Source organism: Notechis scutatus, chromosome 5 (genome assembly GCF_049901735.1).
Source record: "Notechis scutatus isolate UNSWTSFEM ecotype Mainland chromosome 5, rNotScu1.2, whole genome shotgun sequence".
NCBI lineage: Eukaryota > Metazoa > Chordata > Lepidosauria > Squamata > Elapidae > Notechis > Notechis scutatus.
The window spans coordinates 55,303,826-55,328,329 of record NC_142013.1 but is presented as its reverse complement, the minus strand read 5'-3'; the positions used below and the strand labels follow the sequence as shown (position 1 = coordinate 55,328,329).

General features: G+C 40.1%; 1 protein-coding gene across 1 annotated transcript in view; it reads right to left on the bottom strand.

Annotated features, from left to right (window-relative positions):
- Positions 1 to 24,504, bottom strand: part of UMODL1 (uromodulin like 1) — a 58,193-nt gene that overhangs the window by 9,863 nt on the left and 23,826 nt on the right. The window contains exons 8-18 of the mRNA XM_087966789.1: positions 24,125 to 24,237; positions 21,610 to 21,829; positions 19,654 to 19,791; positions 17,748 to 18,338; positions 16,055 to 16,312; positions 14,869 to 14,981; positions 12,907 to 13,120; positions 12,496 to 12,633; positions 4,951 to 5,399; positions 4,278 to 4,420; positions 1,358 to 1,594 (exon numbers count right to left, since the gene is read on the bottom strand). Of these exons, the coding sequence (XP_087822915.1) occupies positions 1,358 to 1,594; positions 4,278 to 4,420; positions 4,951 to 5,399; positions 12,496 to 12,633; positions 12,907 to 13,120; positions 14,869 to 14,981; positions 16,055 to 16,312; positions 17,748 to 18,338; positions 19,654 to 19,791; positions 21,610 to 21,829; positions 24,125 to 24,237 (2,614 nt within the window). The remainder of the gene's footprint in view (positions 1 to 1,357; positions 1,595 to 4,277; positions 4,421 to 4,950; positions 5,400 to 12,495; positions 12,634 to 12,906; positions 13,121 to 14,868; positions 14,982 to 16,054; positions 16,313 to 17,747; positions 18,339 to 19,653; positions 19,792 to 21,609; positions 21,830 to 24,124; positions 24,238 to 24,504) is intronic.

The following is a 24,504-nucleotide window of genomic DNA, read 5'->3' as shown; positions in this document are numbered from 1 at the left end:
GCTGGAAAAGCCGAATTGCTGCCCAATTCAGCCGGCAGGGGTGGATGAGGCTGGGATTGCAGGGCATGCCTGGCTTTACATTACCAGCTCTTTCTTTCTAATACTGCTCAAAAGAGAGAGGAGAGGAAGGCTCCCACCCAGCCCCTTTGTCCCTGTACATGTGAGACAGTAACTTACTAGGTGAGCAGTGAAGGCAGGCAAATGGGTGAGGAGCCAGAGAGCAGCTGAGCCGTGGGTATCACGTGGTAGGCCAGGAGTGAAGGCAGGCAAACGGACAAAGATCCAGAGAGCAACTGGACCATGGATACCGCATAGTAGGCTAGGGCTGAAGGCAGGCTAGCAGGCAAGAAGCCAGAGAGCAGATTGGCTGCAGGCACCTACCACACAGCAGCCGTGGCCCAGCTTCTCTCTGCTCCTTGCCCGCTTGCCTGCCTTCGCCCTTGACTACGATGTAGCGCATATGGCCCAACTGCTTTCCGACTCCTCGCCCGCTCGCCTACCTGGATGCTGCATGGTACAGGCAAGCGGCGAAGGCAGCAAAGCAAGCGAGGGAGCCAGAAAGCAGTCAGAGAGCAGCTGGGCTGCAGGCATAACTCTAGGCAAGCAGGCGAGGTGAGATAAGGAGAGGCTGGCAGGAGGGGTTGGGCAGGGCCAGCCGTGGTGGGATCAGCTGTTTCTCCAATCTGCACAAAACGTTAACAACTGGTTCACCTGAACTGGTGAGAGCCGGCTGAATCCCACCTCTGCATTCAGCCATTGGCCACCTGTCACAGCTACTCTCCTCTACCACCACATATAGAAAATTCCTTCACTGCTACCTCTGCTAACTGCTCACAATAGTGAAGTTTGTAATAACAAACCTGGCCACTGGTATAACATAATCCTGCATTTAATTCACTGAAAGTCTGCAGACATGTATGATAGAAAGAGGAATGGTTTTTCTAATCTATTTCCATTTCATTCCTACCCTAGTCCTACTTCTTCATATCTTCTATCTGATTGCTAAAATTATCTATATGGAATGATGGAACAGCTCAAAGCTCTAAAACCAGAAACCAAAAATTCTGAATGTATTCTGAAATGTTTCCCCATTTTATAAATATTATCTAAATAATTTTCATAACTAAGTAGATGAAAATAATTAAAACAAATATACCTAGCAGTGAAGAGGCTGAAGCCAAGAAATAATGGCTTGGATCAACTAATAAATTAAAATGTCACCATTACAAACAAGAGTAGATTTATTTTGCTTGTGTTTCAAATTTAAGATTACAAAAGCTAAGGCCATTCTATAAATTTTTGCATTTATTATTCACCAGGTTTGTAATAACATCTTAATATATTGTGTATACTATACCCGCCGTGTATAAAATGAAGTGAATGAGGATCCATTGAGTTATTAGTTGGGGTTGCCCAACATTGGTTAGCAACCACCTTGAGTTTCTTGCTTCTTGTTTGAACTCCCACCTCAATGATTACATTATCACTTCCAGAGATGCTGAAATTGGGTGGAATTGGAGAATTGCCAATAAGCAATCGCATTTCTGTTAAGAAGTGTCCAGATCCATGTAAATCTTCAAAAATGGTATAAACTCTGAAAGGCAATAAGCCATTGTTAACATTGGTAGACTAGACTATGTCCTGTGTCTGCACAGTACCAGTATTATTTTCAGACACCACAAAATAATAATTTGCAATTTTAATTAAAATAATTGTTCAATTTTCAGCCAAGGAAATAGAAAGGATACCACTTTTTATTTATGCAATGTCTAGAAAAAATTTTTAAGACAGTTGCATGAATCTTAACAGAATATGAATGATTAAAATCAAAGATTGTTAGAAATTGATTATTATATTGGTGTCAACAAATTAAAAGCTTTTGTTTTTTTAAAATTCTATTTAACATTATTTTATTAGGAGTGTCTTACTATTTTTACTCCTTTCTATAAGGAAATTTCTTAGAAAGACATAATTTGACTGCAAATATTCATAAAATCTGAAATATTTTATATACCGTATTTTTCTGAATATAAGACACTCTGAAGTATAAGACACACCTAGCTTTTGGGGAGGAAAACAAGAAAAAGAATCTGCCTCTGCCTCCCAGCAATTTGCCTCCTTGCAGCAAACAGCATCCTGTTTCAGTTTCAATACAGCCTGATTAGCACCAGCAGCTGATGGTTGGTTTTATCAGCCTACTGATGATCAGCTGTTTCAGGCTGCAGAGATTGTCACAGCCTGTTGTTGCTTCCGCATGCTCCATTTTTTGTGTCTGCATCCCTTTTTCAGCCTCTGCACGCCCCATTTTCAGCCTCCGTGCACCCCATTTTCTGCCCGCTCCAGGTGGCAGGGATCAGAACAGGTGGAAAATGGGGTGTTCAGAGGCAGACAATGGGGCATGCGGAGGCCAAAAATGAGATGCGGAGGCTGAAAATGGGGTGTGTGGAGGCGGCAATAGGTGATGGCAATCCCTGCAGAAACAGCTGATCGTCGGGAGGTCTATCCAATGACTATCAGTTGCTTGTACTAATCAGGCTGTGGGGAAGCTGAAATAGGCTATATCAGGGGTGTCAAACACAAGGCCCGCGGGCCAAACCGCCCGCCAGACCTCGTCTGATGGCCCGCGGTGCCGCCGCCAGCCTTGCAGCCTCCCTTTTTTTTCAATGAATTTACTCCGTGCCTGCACGGAGTAAATTCATTTTAAAAATGGCTCAAGTTAAAAAAAAAAAAAATTTACTTACCTTCCGGGACCTGGCCCGACTTCTTCCTGCCTCGCACTGCTCCCTGGGTGTCGGACGTGGCGTCATCACGTGGCGTCCGCCCGACATCTCCAGGGATCAGAGGAGCGCGGATGCCGCGGAGAGGAGCAAGAAGAAAGAAGTAAAAGAAAGAAAGAAGTAAAAGGTAAGTAAAATAAATGGAGGGGGCAGATGGCTGGGCACTATAAAAGGGGGCAGTCCAACAGCAGCCTGAAAGCGAAGTTCAGGATGCGACAGTCGACGACTTTTACCGTCTCCTCCCCTGCTTTGATGCCACAGCTCCGACTTCAAGCTGCACGTGTTCTGTCCATGTTTGGGAGCACTTATCTATGTGAACAGATGTTTTCAGTCATGAATCTGAACAAGACCAAGCTCAGATCACGCATCACTGATGATAACCTCCATGCTGTTTTGCAGATTGCTACAGCACAAGACCTAACGCCAAACATCGATGGACTGACCTTAGGAAAACGATGTCAGCCATCTAGTCAGTAAAGTTAAAAAAAGGTAATGCCTTGTGTTTTCCATATGTTTAATAAACAGTGTTTGGCAATATTTGTATGTTTAAAAAAATTAATGTTTGTTACCAAAAACATTTTTCAATACATTGTACAATAATTGTACATTTGAATATCTACTTGTCATTATTCTGACTATGTTTCTGCTTTCAGAGCTTACATTATTACAAAAACAGTAATAATTGAATGCAGTGACATTAATTTATGATAATAAAGAGTGGACACATAGACCTACAGATACAACCGGCCCTTTGATGGGGACCAAACTGCTGATGCGGCCCCCGATGAATTTGAGTTTGACACCCCTGGGCTATATGCTGTTTGCTGCAAGGAGGCAAATTGCTGGGAGGCAGAGGCCAAAGGATGGGGGCTGGCGGCTGGACGGGGCTTCGGCAACATTCATTGTATAAGATGCACAGACATTTCCACCCACTTTTGGGGATGGAAAAAGTGCATCTTATACTCCAAAAAATACGGTAAGTAAAGTAAGTTTACTCCATCTTGAAAATAGTAGTCGCAATAGCACTCAGGCTTATATACCTCTTCACAGTGTTTTACGACCCTCTCTAAGTGGTTTACAGAGCCAGCATGTTTCCCCCAACAATTTGAGTCCTCATTTTACTGACCTTGGAAGGATGGAAGGCCGAGTCAACCTTGAGTCTGATGGGTTGAATTGCTGGCAGTCAGCAGAATTAGCATGCGGTACTGCATTCTAACCACTGTGCCACCATGGCTCTTTTAGTAATTGGAAATATAACCCTAAGCCTGTAATTTCTTCCTATTACTACTTCCAGACATTAAATGTAAGTAGTATATGAAAAGATAAACATTGTAGTTGAGTTACCTGTATTTTGATAGTGTCTAAAATGAAGGTCAGCTCTGAATATCTCCCTCTCTTTTGCAGAAATTATCCTTTAAATTTTGTATTTTGGACTTCTGCTACAATTATTTGATGTCTACAATAATGTGGTTGGTTCTTATTTCCTAAAAAGTTACTTACCCTTCTGAAGTATGTCCAGATGAAATTAAGAGATCATTCTGAAAGATACAGTGAATTTGACTTGAAATCAGTATGTGGTGGATAATCCCATGGGAAGAATAATCATCGCGAAGAACAGTTCTTGCAACGGTGTGTGTGATATTCTGTAAAAGAAATGCAACAGAGAAAGATATATTGAATTTGTTTTTGTTTTTTTTAGTTTAAAAGATAGCAAACAGGATTGGGAAAAAGTAGATATGTGTAGGCTGGGCTATAATGTAAGCAAAACAGTAAAATGAAGAACCATGCAGAACCTGCTGATTATACAAGGATTCTATTTTATTCATTGAGTTAATCTATTCATAATTAGTTTATTTCAGGTGAGGAATCTAACATGTAGAAGATCCTTGGAAAAAATAAGAATTATATTACCGTAACAGAAAAGAATGAGAAATACATTTCAGAAACCATTTCTGTTTAAACTGTGAATCAAAGCCCCAAATCCTGCCCATCATGTAGTCTTTATGGGTAGCATATGCATATTTTTTTTAAAAAGAAGTCTTATTAAGAAAGTAAAATGTAATACTGTATTCAGCATTAATAATTCCAAAAACCTTATACTAATTATTTCAAGTTACCTATTCTTAACGTTTGATTAGAACTTATTTAATTTATTGTTGAGTAAGAGACTTACAGTTTGTATTTCAGTTTCGCATTCATTCCAGTCTGTCTGAAGAACAACATGGCTAGAATTACTGGAGGATACGTTGCAGCGAGGATGCCCTAGGTACAAGGAAGTTTCTGGGATAGATTGCTTGTACAGAAAGTCCTTCTTAATAGAGATGACAATTTTTTCAAACTCACACAGTACTCGAACTGCCTCCTTAACTGAACCAGCAGCAGAACTGTTAATCGAGGGCAAGTTCTGAGGTAAATAGTTAATGTTTGTTGTTTGACTTATATTTTTCTTATTATTTGTAGTGTTGACAGTTGCATTCTCCAAGCTTCTGCCGCTACTAATAGAAAAATTGTCTTTGGCAGATGAAGGCATGGGGTCTGAAGTATACAGATAGGTCAAGGGTAAAGCTGTGCTGCTCGATTCCTTTGACTGTTCATCTCCAGAACTAATGCTTGAAGAAAATACTATAAAGTAGAGAAAAGTTTGTATTATACAACTCATTTTTCCCCACAAGGAATTACAGTAAATACAACTTTGAGATCTATCCTTCAAGAAGCCTTCCCGTTTGGAAATCATTTGTATGCACTCCAAAACCACCCTCTCCCTCCTCCACTCTGTCTTTCCTATCTGCAGAGCAAAAGTGCTTGCAGCATAGCATTATCAGCAAGTTTGTAGGTTTGGAGCTCACAGAGTGCGGACTCAGCCAACTATTGCTCAGTCTGAACTAGCTGAACACAGAGAATGCCAGCCAATGGATACTCACTGTCTCAGCTTCAAACTCGCCCATTCTGTAAATTAACAAAAAAAAACAAAAACCTCTCTTTTTTCATAAAATGATTTTCTCTTCCAAATCCCCCAATTTATTCAGACTTCATGCATTTAGAAATGTGTGTGTTTCTACATTTGTTTGTTGGTCTACAAATATGAACCCCAATTCCAAGCATAGCTATTTTTCAAAGCAATGGGAGCTTTACTGACAACTCTAAAAGAATCTTCCTCTCTCAATGATGTCAGATCAACCTTGCAAGTGAAATGTGTTTTTCTAACAAATTTTGAGAATGTTACAAAACTGTAAACTTTCATGCTGGATTTATGAGAGGTCATTCCCAAGGTGGAGTGAATAAAATTTGAAGCGAGGCTGATAAAAGCACCTTATCTAATGAGAAAAATAAACCACTTGAAATAGTAATAGCACTTAGACTTATATACCACTTCACAGTGCTTTACAGCCCTCTCTACGTGGTTTACAAAGTCAGCATGTTGCCCCCAGCAATCTGGGTCCTCATTTTACCAACCTCAGAAGGATGGAAGGCTGAGGCAACCTTGAGCCGGTGAGAATCGAACTGCAGAACTGCTAGCAGCAGGCAGGCAGCAGAATTAGCTTGCAATACTGCATTCTACTCCTTCATGGATTACTGCCTTGTCATGGCGAAGGGGCTTGCGTAGCTCAATGAAGCTATGAGCTATGCCATGCAGGGCCACCCAAGATGGACAGGTCATAGCAGAGAGCTCTGACAAAATGTGATCCACTGGAGAAGGAAATGGCAACCCACTCCAGTATCTTTGCCAGGAAAAACCCATGGACAGTACCAAAAGGCAAAAAGATATGACACTGGAGGATGAGCCCCTCAGGTCAGAAGGTGTCCAATATGCTACTGGGGAAGAACAGAGGGATACTACTAATAGCGCCAGAAAGAGTGAAGCAATTGGGCCAAAGCTGAATGGACACTCAGCTGTGGATGCATCTGGTGGTGAAAGGAAAGTCCAATGCTGTAAAGATCTATACTCCATAGGAACCTGGAATGTAAGATCCATGAATCAAGGCAAGCTGGATGTGATCAAACAAGAGATGACAAGACTGAACATTGACACCTTGGGAATCAGTGAACTAAAATGGAAAGAATGGGTGAATTTAATTCAGATGACCATCAAGTATACTACTGCGGGCAAGAATCCCTCAGAAGAAATGGAGTAGCCTTCATAGTCAATAAAAGAGTAGGAAAAGCAATACTGGGATACAATCCCCCAAATGACAGAATGATCTCAGTTTGAATCCAAGGCAAACCATTCAATATCACAGTAGTCCAGGTCTATGCCCCAACCACTGGTGTTGAAGAGGATGAAGTTGATTGGTTCTATGAAGCCCTACAGCACCTTATAGAATTAATACTAAAAAATGATGTCCTTGTGGGGGATTGGAATGCTAAAGTAGGAAGTCAAAAGATAACCAGAATAACAGGCAAGTTTGGCCTTGAAGTATAAAATGAAGGAAGGCACAGGCTGATAGAATTTTGTCAAGAGAATATGATGGTCATAGCAAACACTCTTTTCCAACAACCCAAGAGATGACTCTACACTACAGTCACTTATCTCCACAACCCCCATCTCAAACACACCAACAACAGCCAACCCTCCTACAACTGACCCCAATCCATTGGATTCACAACCTCTGGTGATCGCAGAAAAAGAAGTGCAAGATCTATTTCACAGACAAAAGCCAGGAAAAGCACCAGGGCCAGACAAGATAACACCTTCTTGCCTAAAAGTCTGTGCTGACCAATTGGCCCCCAACTTCACCCGAATCTTCACTAGAGATGTGCTATGAAGCCAGAAGGGCTTCAAATGCTCTACTATCATCCCAGTGCTGAAGAAGCCCTCCATCAAGGAACTGAATGACTACAGACCAGTTGCTCTAACATCTGTAGTTATGAAAACCTTTGAAAGGCTAGTGCTGTCCCACCTGAAAACCATCATGGATCCACTGTTAGATCCCATGCAGTTTGCATACCGAGGAAATAGATTGACAGATGATGCTGTTAATATAGCTCTGCACTACATCCTACAACACCTTGAATCTACAAATACCTACACAAGGATCCTCTTTGTATTCAATACCATCATTCCAGACATTCTTCTAACTAAACTAAACCAGCTAGTGGTACCTGAACACACTTGTAAGTGGATCATAAGCTTCCTAAGAGACAGGAAGCAGCAGGTGAAGCTAGGCAGAATCACATCTAATACCTGCACAAGGCTGTGTGCTCTCTCCACTTCTCTTCTCCCTATATACCAATGACTCCATCTCAAATGATCCATCTGTTAAAATACTGAAGTTTGCAGATGATACAACAGTGATTGGTCTCATTCTTGACGCTTGACGAATGTATCTTTTCTTTTATGTACACAGAGTATTAGGCCACTCAGGTATGAACTAAATCATATCCCTGATGAATATACAGTAGAGGTGACAAATAGATTTAAGGAATTAGATGTGATAGACAGAGTGCCTGAAGAACTATGGATGGAGGTTCGCAACATTGTACAAGAGGTAGCAACTAAAACTATCCCACAGAAAAAGAAATGCAAGAAAGCAAAATGGCTGTCTAAGGAAGCTTTGCAAATAGCTGAGGAAAGAAGGGAAGCGAAAGGCAAGGAAGAAAGAGAAAGATACACCCAATTGAACTCAGAATTCCAGAGAATAGCTAGAAGAGATAAGATGGTCAAATGGTCAAAATTGGGAGCGTCCTATCAAATTCTGTACCTGTCAACAGTGGTGTCCCCCAAGGCAGTGTTCTAGGACCAACTCTTTTCATATTCTACATAAATGACCTCTGTGATTATATCAAGAGCAACTGCATTCTCTTCGCTGACGATGTAAAGCTATTCAACACCACAGACAATACTGCTACCCTTCAAAAAGACCTTGACTGTGTATCAGAATGGTCAAACAAATGGCAACTTCAAATCTCAACAAATAAATGCTCTGTCTTACATATTGGCAAAAAAAAATCAGAAAATAAAATACAGGCTGAATAGTCAAGACCTTGTTGATGATCCAAACTCTGTCAAGGATCTTGGAATACTCATCTCTAATGACCTAAGTGCTAGAGCCCACTGTAACTACATAGCCAAAAAGGCGTTAAGAGTTGTTAACCTAATCTTACGTTACTTTTTCTCTGGTAATATTACACTAATAACTAGAGCATACAAATCATTTGCTAGACCAATACTGGAATACAGCTCATCAGTCTGGAACCCACATTACGTATCTCATATTAACACAGTTGAGAAAGTCCAGAAATATTTCACAAGAAGAGTTCTCCACTCCTCTACTTGTTGCAGAATACCTTATGCCACCAAACTCAAAATTCTAGACCTAGAAAACCTAGAACTACGCCATCTTCGTTCTGATCTAAGTATAGTATATAAAATCATACATTGCAATGTCCTACCTGTCAATGAATACTTCAGCTTCAACCATAGCAACACAAGAGCAAACAATAGATACAAACTCAAGGTTAATCGCACCAAACTTGATTGCAGGAAATACGACTTCAGCAACAGAGTAGTCAATGTCTGGAATACTCTACTTGACTCTGTGGTTTCTTCCCCAAACCCCAAAAACTTTAACCTTAGACTGTCTACTATTGACCTCACCCCTTTCCTAAGAGGTCTGTAGGGGACGTGCATAAGCGCACCAACGTGCCTACCGTCCCTGTCCTATTGTTTCTTTTATTTTTATATTTTATTTTTCTTATATGTATCCATGTATTCATAACTATGTTTTACTTATACCTATTATCTTGTAAGCAATTGACAAAAATAAATAAATAAAATAAAAAATAAATGCCTTCTTAAATGAACAGTGCAAAGAAATAGAAGAAAACAATAGAATAGGGAGGACCAGAGATCTCTTCAAGAAAATTGGAGATATGAAGGGAAAGTTTTATGCAAAGATGGGCATGATAAAGGACTAAAATGGCAGGGACCTAACAGAGGCAGAAGAGATCAAGAAGAGGTGGCAAAATTACACAGAAGAACTACACAAGAACAAGCTTAACATCCTTGATAACCACGATGGGGTGTTCACTGATCTCAAGCCAGACATCGTAGAATCTGATCAAATGGGCCTTAGGAAATCTGAGCAACAACAAAGCTAGTGGAGGTGACAGTATTCCAGATGAGCTATTCAAAATCTTAAAAGACGATGCAGTAGAAGTGCTACACTCAATTTGCCGGCAAATTTGGAAAACTCAACAGTGGCCACAAGAATGGAAAAGGTCAGTTTACATTCCAATTCCAAAGAAAGGTAATGCCAAAGAATGTTCAAACTATTGCACCACTGCACTTATTTCACATGCTAGTAAAGTTATGCTCAAAATCCTACAAGCTAGGCTCCAGCAGTATGTGGACCGAGAACTACCAGAAGTACAGGCAGGATTTTGAAGAGGCAGAGGAACTAGAATTCAAATTGCCAACATATGCTGGATCATGGAGAAAGCTAGAGAGTTCCAGAAAAAACACCTTCTTCTGCTTCATTGATTATGCTAAAGCCTTTGATTATGTGGATCACAACAAATTGTGGCAAGTCCTTAAAGAGATGGGAGTACCAGACAGATTTTATTTTCCTGGGCTCCAAGATCACTGCAGATGGGGACTACAGCCAAGAAATTAAAAGACGCTTGCTCCTGGGGAGGAAAGCTATGGCAAATCTAGACAGCATACTAAAAAGCAGAGACATCACCCTGCCAACAAAAGTCTGTATAGTCAAGGCTATGGTTTTCCCAGTGGCAATGTATTGCTGTGAAAATTGGACCATAATAAGAAAGGCTGAGTGCCAAAGAATTGAGGCCTTTGAACTATGGTGCTGGAGAAGACTTCTGTGAGTCCCTTGGACTGCAAGGCGATCAAATCGGTCAGTCCTAGAGGAGATCAACCCTGACTGCTCTTTAGAAGGCCAGATCCTGAAGATGAAACTCAAATACTTTGGCCACCTAATGAGAAGGAAGAACTCTCTGGAGAAGAGCCTAATGCTGAGAAAGAATGAGGATAAAAGAAGAAGGGGATGATAGAGAATGAGGTGGCTGGATGGAATCACTGAAGCAGTCAGTAGGCATGAGCTTAAATGGACTCTGGAAGATGGTAGAGAACAGGAAGGCCTGGAGGAATGTTGTCCATGAGGTCACGATGGGTCGGACACAACTTCGCAACTAATAACAACAACTGCATTCTAACCACTATGCCACCACAGCTCTTATACCTAATCAATTCACTGTGGTGTGTTTTATATGTTTCTAAAGTATTACTTTAATTACTTGAAAGGGATGAAGAGCTAGAGTTTTTTTAAAAAAAATCTACTCAAGCTTCATTCAAGGAGGATACTTAGTCAGCATTTTACGTTATAGCAGTAAGATGTCTAATATATTTTATCATTTACCATTTAATTACTTCGGTAGCATTGTTATAATGTTAGAAACTCTGCAGATCATTCTTGAAAAGGAATACTGATTCTATTAATTTATATAATTACATGTACCTTAGGTGTATGTTTGCTTACAGCTTTCTTTGATAAAGGAATGAATTGAACCCCTTCCAGGTTGGGAATAAATACAAGCATCCAATATAAACTGTGTGTGTGTGTGTGTGTGTGTGTGTGTGTGTGTATTTATAAACATAGGCCTAATGTTGCTCAGCAGGCCACCATCGAAACTCAAACAAAACCTAACCTCCCCCTTCCTCTTCTTTTTCCTTCTCAAGAGAAACTGGGAGCCTAGTTAGAAGATAGACCTACCATACATCTGCAGCCCCCTCAACACCATTCAGTTCCTATGTCAGTTTTATCCAAGTACCAATGTAAGATAATTCTTAGCTTTACCACCATCTCAAAAAGTTTTCTTTATCAGTCGGCTGCAATCTGCTTTTATTTTCCTGGGAAGGAGGATGACACTAAAGAAGAGCACATCATCCTCTAACCCAACCTTCCCCAGTCTTAGTCTCTGGCTGATATGTGGATTCCAAGTTCTAGGGTTCTCACTAATGGCTCTTGTGGGTGGCATCCAATGGCTCCCAGATGCCACCCACAACTTTCCTTCCCAAGAAGAGCCGTGTCAGGTTTAAAGGCATCCTTAGTGATCAGTTGTGGAGGAATCTGAAAGTCGGTTCTTCATTAGAAAAGATTTGTGGCTACCTCAATATTGATAGCCAAATCAAGGTGGAGAAACCACAGGTGTTAGAATGGCCTTTTTCAGGGGTAGGTTCAGGGGTGGGGTGCTACCGGTTCTGCCCGGCTCTATAGAACCGGTAGCTCTGAAGAGCAGCAGACACCGAATCGGTTCTGTGTTTGCTGATGTTTGGCCCACCCGCCCACTTGGGCTCTTACCTGTCCTTTATTTCCTGCTTTTTCAAGCACAGCTGCTTTGCGCAGCACAGCTGATGTTGAAAAAGGTGGCTTTTCAAATGCTGCACACTCACACGCAGCGCTTGTCAGCTGTCCAGGTAGCACAGCTTAAGGTTTTTTTACATGTGCTCACAGTGCACATCAGACGCACGTGCGTCCAAACCACGCATGCACGTGCAAAACGTCACCAAACCGGTAGTAACACTGGTTGAATCCCACCCCTGGACAGGTTCAAGTGACTGGGCTTTGCCCACTCTATCAACAAGAACTTCCAAGAGTGTATGTTAATCCTTTTCATGGGGACCACAAGTGTGAAGTAACAATTCCATGGCAATAAGAATAGCAGAGTTGGAAGAAAATGAAAATAAATATTGAAACCTTGCCTTCACAGTTTCTCCCAGGTCTCTCAGCATTTACACTGACAAATCCTTCTTTGCATTTGCATTCATAAGACCCATAAATATTGTAACAGGTTGCATTAGGAGAACAATCTGTTTCCTCTCTCTCACATTCATTGTTATCTGTTTTTTAAAAATATAATAAAAGAGAGCACATAATACATGAGTTTGTGATTATTATTTAGCATGCTGGCAATACTTTAATATTTCTATATACTTGTTATAAAATATCAATACATTTGTTCTTCTGAATGAACATCGTTCTAATACCACCCTACTAACTATGATTCATAATTAGAATATCATTTTGGAATTCCACTGTCCTTAGAGAATATTGGTCTGAGTTTTAACTGCTTATTAAATTAGTCTATGAAATTAAAAGAAACTATTATTTACCGTATATGGAAAGACTGCTATTATCGACCTCGAAAAGGCTGCTGTTTCGAAAAGCTTCAAGAAGATACCCAGCAACATTCCTTGCGTCCATGTCTATTGGAATCAGGAGGCTGAAGTTGACCACAATGCTTCCTGGGATAATACTTACTATTGAAATGTTAATCATACCAGCATCCATTTTTTGAAGAATATTAGGAGGCAAATATGTTCGGACCTGTTACCAAAACAGAGTCATGCATTTGTGTATGTATTTGTTCTGAAAATTATTTTGATTGCATGGTTTGAAGTATGGCATACAGAAAATTTAAAAATTATTTGTTTGTTTGTTTGTTTCCCATTTTTATATTTATGTAAATAACTCAAGGTGGCAAACATATCCACACACCTGCCTCCTCCTATTTTCCCCACAACAGCCCTGTGAGGTGAGTTGGGCTAAGAGAGAGCCTAGCCAAAGATCACCCAACTGGCTTTCATGCCTAAGGCAGAACTAGGTTCCCTACTTTCTAGTCTGGTGCCTAAACTTGACCAAACTGACTTACTTATTTACCATACCTAGACATGCCTAGGAAGGAAAACAATATACAAATGTAGGACATATAAAGAATATGTTTAATATACAAAGATAGGACATATAAAGAATATGTCCTACATTTGTATTTTAAACAGTCTCTTCAAGTAAAAAATTGATTTCCCCCACAACTGAAAAACCAGTAGGCCAGGGATGGGGAACCTTTTCTGGCTCACTCAGGAATTCTGGGAGTTGAAGTCCATAAGTGATAGAAGAGCCAAGTTTCCCTACCCCTGGGCTAGAGGAATGGAAAAATGTCAGCCCTTCAAGATAGAACAGATCAAGAAACCAAACCAAAGATGGTATCTCAGCACTTGACTGCTTTGAAACTCAATGAATTTGGTACTCTACACATTTTGATTTCAAAATGTCCCGGTACTCATTTATTTGTTACTTAACACATAAGCTAGAACTTGTTGGTATCAACTGTCTCATGACTAATAGATTATTCCTTATGGGAAAAATTTGTTTGGTACTCATCATTTTTGGTACTTGTTGCACCTCTCAGAACCAATTAACAACGAGTACCAAGATACCACTGTAACAACAGAATATTGTAAGTCTGAAACTTTTTCACCCTTCATTCTCTTTATGTTCATGAGAACTAGGGAGGATCTTTTCTGAGATGCTCAGTTGGGTTGCAGCTGTGACCCAAGCTCAGATTTCTTTTATCTGACCATTCTGTTGTTTGCAGCTCTTTCTCCTTGTTCCTCAAGGTTATTCCTGTTTCTCAGTACAAGAAATTCTGTTGCAGTAATGATTGTTCTTGAATGATGGAATAATTATTCTGCTTTTCTGTTAAATCTTTAAGAATGTGAAATGGCTGTTTTGTTCTCCCCCCAAAAATGTTCCAGTTTCTTCCTCTATATTAAGGAATTCTGTTAATACATGTGGGAGAAAGTTATGCCCGCTAGTCCTACCTCCTGGCTTTTGTTTTACACATATACACTATGTGGAGTCTGTAAGCAACTGTTCGGACTGCCATTCCCAAGTAGCCAACTGGGAATTTGGGAGTGGAAACAGCTCATTCTTATCCAACTGGCTGAATGGAAATAAAGCAAATCCAAACAATTTATTCTGGCAATGTGGGCAATTAGTATTATTCGCCATTTTTCTTCATCCAGTCAGTGAATATGTGGGTTTGAAGCTCAGAACAAAGTTCAACTTATTATTATATTAGTTCTGTAATTTTTATCCCTTATTTCAGATTTGCAAGTTGCAACTTAAGGTTACATCGCCATAGAATTACTAGTCCATATTATGGAATAATCATGGGACATGATGGACCCTCTATCCTAGATCATACTCGATAAAATAAATATCTGTTTGTGTCCATTATAAGCTGTCTATTTTTAAAAAAGACATCACCATCATCATCATCATCATCCTCTTACTTCATTAAGAAACATCTTTGAAAAATTTTGGTGCTTTTCACTTCTTGAGTTGCTGAACTCTGAGCTGTAGTTCAGATTCATTATCCTAACCACCCCATTAAACTTCTGGGCAGCTGCAAGATATGAGAAGGTGACCAAAGTTAGACAAACATTGTTAGTTAAAATACAAGTAATCCAGAGGTGGTATTCAGCAGGTTCTGACCAGTTCTGGACAATCGGTAGCAGAAATTTTGAGTAATTCAGAGAACCAGCAAATACCACCTCTGACTGGAGATTTCACAGTATCCTTCCCCTACCACGCCCACAGAACCGGTAGTAAAAAAAAATTGAATCCCACCACTGAAGTAATCTGTGGGCAGGTTATAGACATCAAATGCATTATGCCAACTCACTTTTGAAATGTGGAAAATCAAAAGAATATCTTAAAAGCAACTGAAAAGAAGCAACTTTACATTTAGAGACACAAGTAATATTTACATCTAAGTGTTTTGTATCTACGATCAAAGATTTGCAGAAGTTTTTGCTCTTTTGAACAAATAAAATAATTGTGAAAACAACATAGTGATGAAGATTAATATATCACATTCATCATTTACTATATTATATTACAAATATTAGCAAACTAAATAAAATAGTCTGAATTAGTAGCTAACAATATTTATCATACACAATATAATGTTTTTTTAAAAAAATAGAAATAAAACAAAAAAAGAACCCCAAAGTCCTCTTTTTTCATCCCTTTATTACCACTTGTTAAAAAGAAATGTAATTGTTAATGATTAGCATATATCAACAATTACTACTGCAAATATGATATAATATTTATAACACAACTATTATGTTATATTCTAACTATTTTGGATATTCACCCACCCCCTGCTTACAAGGAATCAATAATTTTGATTACTTTCTTGATAAGTAATCAAAGTAAGATAAGTAAGATAAATTTTGATTACTTTCTTGATAAATATAATCAAGGGGAACATTTTCACAAGCTGCAATCACTCTAAACTTGATTCTGTAAATAGGGAGGATATTGGGAAAGAGAATAGCATGCTAGTATACTAGACATCCGATGTTACTAAATGTCTGTCCCTATTTATTTAGACTAAACTGGAAAGATAATACTTTATGTTATGGACTTTTGCAGTAGTAGATACACACTATGATATTTTATGTGCTTTACCTGTCTTTACTTTACGCCGCATGGTTTCACTTTCATTTCCATAAAGGTCTGGCTTTATTTTAACAGTGTACAAAGTTCCTGGTTTTAGGTCAGAAATATTCAGATGACTGCTTTGGGTTTTAGTCTCCTTTATCAGCTGTTCCTCCTCAAAGAGCAGAAAATGGAAAGTAGTATTTGCTGGAAAATGTGTAATCCAGGAAATCTGAAAGCTAGTATTAGTCACATTGGAAAAAAATATTCTTTCAGCTGGAAATGGTGCTGAAAAGACAAAATGAAACAACTGAATCCATTCTTAGAATTATCTATCACATTTGTTTTATGAACAATTTGATCATTTATTAAAAAGAATCTTTGTTAGTGTGGAAACCTGTTGCTTGGATTTCTTTTTTCTCAGCCCCAATTAGAGAATGGGTTTATCGAGGTCCCTAATCCTGAGTCTATGGACTGGTCTGTTGGGAACTGAGTTGTGCAAGTGGTGGGTGAGCGCATGAAACTTCATTCACACATGCGCAGGATCTAGGTTGTGCATGCAAAATCACTCACCCACCACCACCGCCACTACTGCCATTGCGATCGCCATTGCTGCAGCCAGCCTCTGGGGCCAGAAAGGTTGGGGACATTTGCCTTAGATGATACCTATCTGGTTAATCTTTGGACAAGACTAAAAAAGAATCTAAATAACAAGTGATACCATTTTGGAAGAATAGTTAATCGTATGATAACTTTTCTTCCATTATGACCCTGCTCATGTAATTAGTTAGTTCCAAGGCAAACAGCATTCTGTGCAAATAATGAAAACTTATTTTAGTGGCCTAGCTGCTAAGATGCTGGGCTTGTTGACTAGAAAGTTGGCGATTCGAGACCCAAGCACTATGTGACAGGGTGAGCTCCTGTTCCTGATCCAGCTCCTGCCATCCTAGCAGTTCAAAAGCATGCAATTGCAAGTAGAAAAGTAGGTACCACTCTAATGGGAAGGTAACAGCATTCTGTGCGCTTCCACATATAGTCACGTTGGCCACATGACCACAGAAGCATCTTTGGACAATGCTGACTTCCTCAGCTAGGAAACGGAGATGAGCACAGCCCCCTAGAGTCAAACACAACTGGACAGAGGAAACCTTGATCTTTTTAATTTGCAAACAAGGGAACTGGTTGGGCTAGATATTTGTTTAAATCCCACAAAAATATTAAAACTTAAGTGTTCTCTTTTTTTCTTATTTCTTTAAATGGAACCATTCCTCTGGCTTGTTACCACTAGCATCCATTTTCTAAACCCCACTGCCTTTCCCATTGTAATAACCTATTACCTTTAAAGTCAATGCTAAAATATGCCCCTGTGACAGAGCTGAGGTTGAAACCGTGGAGCATGTCCTTTTATATTGCCCTATGTATAACGCAGGCAGATCTAAGTTACTGTCTCTCCTTGAAACAGACCCTTCTAGACCCAACGTTAGTAATTTGTTCTTATATTGTCTAGGGGATGGCTCCTCATACATCACTTCTCAGGTTTCCAAAAAAAAAATTTAAGAGCTGTAACCATCAGAGGAGAATGCTGTAATTCCCCTTAGTCAGGTTTTTGGTAACCAATTGTTCATGATTAATTTTCCCATGTTCTTCTTTTATTGTACTTGTGTTTTGGTCTGTGACCGCAAATAAAGTATTATTATTAATGCTAAAATAAAGATATACTCACCACTCAAATCTGTAGCAAGGGAGACTGTCATATTCTCCTTGAAAGAAGATGGTGATGCTGTACTGTTTCTTTCATTAGACCAAGAACTGTTATTTTCCCCCATGTGCCTATCAAGGGTATGGTTCAAAGAATGAAATTTGGGGTTTTCAGTTACATTCAGGGCTATAACATTCTCATAACTTCTTTCAGTTGAGGAGCCAGGTGTGCTAGTCTCTACCGTAGATTCATTTCTCTTCCATGAGGTCATTGAAGAGCTTTGCGGATCTTGGGTAGTCCATTTCTCTTCAGCTACAGTTCCATTTGAGTTTGTTACGTTACCTGACCATTTTGGAGCCAAAGTAACTGTTTCTGAGCTGTTTAAGATGCTCTCCTTCCTGAAATTCCCTAATATGTTCATCTTCTGAGATGTCGACAATGTCTTCTCTGCTGGAAGGGTGCTTGACTCCTGAATGCCACTAGAGGGCAGCACTGCTGCTTCAGTATACTTCTTGAAAGATGACACTTCCTGTATTCCCGCCATTGAGAAAGCTGCGGTAGTTGTATAATCAGCTACATTTAATCCCTGTGTAGTAACAGGATCCACAATTTCACCTGAGTGCAACATTTTGTACAGAATAAGTATAATTGTAATATCAAAGAGTGATATTTCCTTTCATTTATACATGAACAAAATGTTAAGTTAGCTGAAATGAATTAATTATACAAATGAAACAGCAGCTAGCTCTGTCCATGCACTACTCAACGTAAGTAGGCTCCAAGCTCTACTGTAAGTAATGCAGGCCCCATGTTGCACCTCCTTATTTAGTTGTACTACTCAAACTTCACCTGTTGAGAAGATTCAAAGGGAACTAAACAAGAACATTCAGGGGAGGTGGGAGCTACAACTACACAATCAAATTCTTGCCCCTTTCTTACATGTGACATGTATGCAACACATGTGGGACTTTACTGCATAGTTGCAGCCAAAAAATCTCCCCACAGCCAGATGTATAGAGCATTCTCTATAGCAATGGCAATAGCATTAGACTTATAGACCACTCTACAGAGCCCTCTCTAAGTGGTTTATGATTTACAGAGTCAGCCTATTGCCCCCAACAATCTGGGTCCTCATTTTACCCACCTCATAAGGATGGAAGGCTGAGTCAACCTTGAGCCTGGTGAGATTTGAACTACCAAATTGCAAGCAGCTGGCAGTCAGCAGAAGTAGCCTGCAGTACTGCACTCTAACCACTGCGTCACCGTGGCTCATTATGTCACGAGTGTCAAATTTGCTGCATCACATTGCCATCATATGACGTTTCATGATGTTTCTCCAATTTGTGGAGCTGGGGTGGGCGTGGCCTGCATGTGACGCATCCGGCCCACGGGCTGCCAGTTTGACACCCCCTCCTCTATGTGATTGGGATCTCGGAGTGTATCAGACTCCTAATCAAACAAAATCAGATTATTTTCAGAATTGCCTTTCCTGCTATGAAGCTGCTTAATTATTTAGTTCCTTAGGAGAGACTTTTTTTGAAGATGCTTGATTCTCAGGCATGGTGAAATGGGCCTTCTCCTATGTGGCTTCAAGTCTGCAACCCATGCTCCTTAAGGACATGTGCTTTATCATCTCTTCTTGAATATCAAAGAAGGTGACAAAAATATATCTCTTTTACCAAGCTTTACATTATTTATTATTTTAAATGCTTATTTTAATTCTGGTTTTGATTTTAACTATATTAACTTGTTATTTTTTTACAAAAATTATTGTTCACCCCCTTGAATGTTGGAAAAAGCAGTATAATAAATTTAATAATTGATTTTGAAAAATAATAAAATCAAAGAACCCTCACAGGGATAAGAAGACACTTTCTTAATTCATGGGAATAAACAAATCCTCCATCAAAGTATAAACCTATTTTTTTACCTTCACAGTTTCTGCCTGGTCGGGCTGGATTGGCGTCTGTAGCTGTCTTGCACCTGCATCTATATGAACCCACCGTATTTATACACTCTGCAGACATACTGCAATCATTTTCTGCTCTATATGCACACTCATCCCAATCTGAAGTTCAAAAACCAACATTCAAGAAAACAAAGTTTAGGTTAAATTGGATGATAACAAGTAGCAAAGCATAAGCTCTTACTTTTATAATCCTCAGGAAATCCAGTATCTTTGTCTCTGCAATTGTGATTGCCAAGTTATCAAGAATATTTTTCAAATACATTTTTTAAATTTTTTTGTCCACCTTTGAAAAAGTGTGCAGCATCTTGAAAATCTAAATCTAACCTTAGGAAACATCAAATATATTCACTGCTTTCGGAGGTTAGGGTTTCCAATTTTTTCCAAGGCTAAAATAAGACAGGGAATTTTCCAGGCTATTCTTGGTCTTTATGAGAATCCACAGAAAATGAACACACATCTATATCCTACCTCAGCTCAAAGGTGGTATTCAGCAGGTTCTGACCAGTTCTGGAAAACTGGTAGCGGAAAATTTGAGTAGTTCGGAGAATCAGCAAATACCACCTCTGACTGGCCCCACCCCCACCTATTCTCTGCCTCCCAAGTCCCAGCTGATCAGCTGGGACTTCTTTTGTTGCCCTGCACAGGAGAACAGAGCTGGAAAGCAGGTTAGTAGGGTGGGGAGGGAATGGGATTTTGCAGTAACCTTCCCCCAAGAGTGGGGATGGAATCGGGATTTTGCAGTATCCTTCCCCTGCCATGCCCACCAAGCCATGCCCCCAGAACCAGTAGTAAAAATTTTTGAATCCCAGCACTGCTTCAGCTGTTATGTGCAGGTGCTTCCACTGTGATATTAGTTTTGGAATTACTCACAATATGTCCAAAACTGGCACAACTAATATCACAATCCAGACTTTGCATCCTTTTTTTAAAAGGTGATGCCAAATAAGTGAAAGACACATATTTCAGCTAGTTACAAAGAGTAAAATACATCTGTGGAAATTTTGATGCTTTTGTTAACTGGGAGTCAAAATTTCCTGTTTTAGATGCAGATATTAATTCAATACCAGCATTTCATGATTCTTTGCCTATGCTACACTTTGAGAGCTAAAGATTTTTTGATATTGTAACAGAGACCTTATTAGATAGTATTATCACAAATACTTGTACAAATTTGCTCTTGATTTTTCCATTGGAGAAATCCTCATTTTACAGGTTAAAAGTTTTGAACCATTGAATAACACATAGCAGGTTAGATAAATTATTTAAACAGGATTCATGAATGTCACACAATTGCACTGATTTCTCTGGAGAACTAGTTAGGTAATTAAAAAAGAAAGAAAAGGAAGACAGATTGATAGCTTATTACCCAAATCATTGTGTTTAGGAGGCATCCACTTCAATGCCATAATACCAGGGTAGACAGCTGCAGGATTGGATTGGATTGGATTGAATACTTTATTTGGCCAGGTGTAGTTAGAAACACAAAGAATTTGTCTCCAGCACAGAACCATTCAGTGTACATGCAAAGCAGCAGAATAATAGTAATAATACCAATAAAAGGGGGAGTAAAGGGATAAATACTACTACAGCCACACTACATTGATTAGTGGACATTAGGCAGTAGTGAGATAAGATTTTTGTGGGCCTCAGAATCTCCTCCAAATCAAACATTTGTGGCCCAATTTCTCATCATTTTAAGAACATTTTCTTGCCAGAAATCTGCAGGAAATTATATCACCAGTGTTTAGATATCTGATAATGCATTTTAGCAGTGATCCCAGTGAGATATAGGAGCACCTCCCCCGCCACCCCGTAAAAAAAGATGTAGGTACATAAGCCTACCAAATCTTAGATACCTAACACTGCTTCAAAAAATAAAAAAAAACTATAAATAAGACTTTGAATTAAGTAATATACCTTCCACCGCAGAGATCTTTGGGTCAATTCCAAGCATAGAACTGTTGTGAAGTGATGCAATCATTGGGTCAAATGCAGACAAGTCTTTTGAAAAATTTAGATCTTGTATTATTATTTTAAGCTTCACAATAATACTTCCAGCTTTAATGGAATCCACTTGTACTTTCAGCTTCCCGGATAGGTGTAATGCATTCATATTTGAAGGATATGAATTCCTAATCTGAAAACAGATAAGAGAACCAGTAATGGGATCCTACCTTAGTCACTACTGGTTCGGTGGGTGATCGCGCTCACACACACGCGTGCACACCCCTAATGCACACACCCCTAACAAGCTAATCAGCTGAGAGGATGAAGAAATTAAAAGCTAGGAGTGACTCCCACTCTCCCATGCACTTTTCAGTCTTTTATCCTCTCTCAGCTGATAGTTGATCGCTTTTTTTCCTCCTCTTAGCTGATTGGAGGCTTTTTTTTTACTACTGGTTTGGTTGAAGCAGTCCAACCTGGTAGCATACCTCCACTGAAGAGAACTATTGCTGTTTTAATGCCCTTGTGTGCACCACATGCACAAACACACACACACACACAACCTCAGATATACACACTGAATTTCCTTCTCCTTTCTGTCATTCTTCTTTATATTTTTTTCATAATGTTTATAGAGAAATTAAATTTGTACCCATGGCATGCTGAGCAAAATTAACTTCTGTCACAAGGCAATTTGCCTCTTATGTTCAAAAGTCACCTGAGTAGACAAGAACTGAATGTCATTTCACAGGGTCTCATTTCACAGACTGAATTTCTCTCAACTGCAATGCCAATTAAATGAAAGCCTTTCAAAGAATCATAGAGTTAGAACGTGTAATTTCAGCCATTTAGCCTAATTAATTTCTCAGTGCAGGGATTCAAATTGAAGCATCCCAGATAAATAGTTTTCCAGCATACTATATCCTTCAGTATCTGATGAAATGGAGGCCACCACCTCTCTAGCATATACAGAGTTTTCTTCCTGTTAGGGACCCATTATCATGTTCCCTACCTGTTCTCCTCAGATTCTGTTTCATCTGCAAGGGCCTAAAATTGGTTTTTGGAATTGCAGCCAAAATACCACGTTTCCCCCAAAATAAGACCCACCCTGAAAATAAGCCCTGGCCTAATTTTGGGGGGTAGGCCTAATATAAGCCCTACCCCAAAAATAAGCCCAGGAGGATGGGCATGGCCAGCACAAGAAGTGGCAAACACACGTGGGGTTGACAGTCCCTCACCCCCACCCCACCCAGGGCAGCCACATCCCTTCACTAACCTGCTTTCCAGCTCTGCTCTGCGCCACCGCATGCAGGGCACCACATGCAGGGTAGTCTGTGGGACTATGGTTAAAAAAAGAGTTCAGACCTTCCAAGTTCATGAGATCTTTTTTGTTGTGAGAAGTTGGAAGGCCTGAACTACTTTTTTTAACATAGTCCTACAGACTACTTTTCTTGCCCTGCATGCACAATGGAGAACAGAGCTGGAAAGCAGGTTAGTGTTTGTGTATGAGAGAGAGAGGGTGAGAGAGAGGGAGATCGGATCCAACCTCAGAGAGTTATCCAGGGCTGGCAACAATGTTCTCTGTCTCTCTCTCTCTGTCTGTCTGTCTGTCTCTCTCTCTGTCTCTGTCTCTCTCTCTCTCACACACACACACACAGAGACACACCCAGATCTCCCTCACTCCCCCAACCCACCAAAGCAGTCACATCCCTTTATTATATTGCTTTCCACCTCTGTTCTTTTGTTGTGCATTCTCCATCCTCCTCTCAGCTGTGGTGGTTCCCGTGCTGGCTGCCAAGCGGCTGCCTCTGTTGCTGCTGGCCTTGCAGGAGCTCTTCCCCTTCCTGGCAGTGCTGCTCTCAGCTCCCTGCTGAGCTGCCGGCCTGCCAGGGCCTCTTTGCCAGCAGATGCCGGTGGAGCTGTACTACCTGTGACACATCACCCGCTGTTGCTTTTGGGCTGCTGAGCGCTGGCCTGTATGCCTACCTGATGCTGCAGGCACTTGGCTCACAGCTATGCCTCACGCCTGCCTTGTACAACTGGCAAGAGAGCTACAGCACCCACCAGGGCCTGAAAGCACTGGGCTCAGCATAGCTGTATGCCTGGCACCTGCAGACTGAGGCTGCAAAAGCATCCATGTTTCTTGGAGCTGGTGGCAGAAGCTCACCTGCAGATCAGCTGTTTTGTGGACCAAGCTGCTTTTAAGACTATTTGGCAAGGAGGCATGAGGGAGCCTGCCCCCTGCCTCTTGGTACTGGGGAAAAAAATAAGACTTCCCTGAAAATAAGACCTGGTGCATTGTTGGTGGCCCAAAAAAATATAAGACCTGGTCTTATTTTTGGGGAAACACAGTATTTTCTATGCCTACAGCTTAATTTTAGGTTAAACTAAAATAAATAAGAAAATCATTGTTGTCGATATAGTTGCATTATTGCATTACATAAAATTTATTCTGAGATATCAAATATATAACAGGTTTTAGCATTACCTTGCCCATCAAAGTTCTAGAAAAATTCTGGTATTCTCTGCTGCTCACATTGAGAAACTGGTTAGTGAAGTTATAGTTCAAGATCCTTAGAGTTAGACCAAATATCAAGGCATCTAAAAGATACAGTATTGGAATACAGCATTAAGACAGTGATACAATGAGAGGTAAAGCATATGAGAACAGACAAATCAATAAAACCCTAATGCTTCCCAAATTTTAATTAGACACTTAAGGCATTTCAGATTTACGGTACTATCCAGAGGTAGGCTTCAGCTGGTTTGGACCAGTTTGGGTGAACTGGTTATTAAGATTCTGCGCAGTTCAGCGAACCAGCAAATCCCACCACTGGCTGGCCCTGCCCACTTCACCCTGCCCACCCT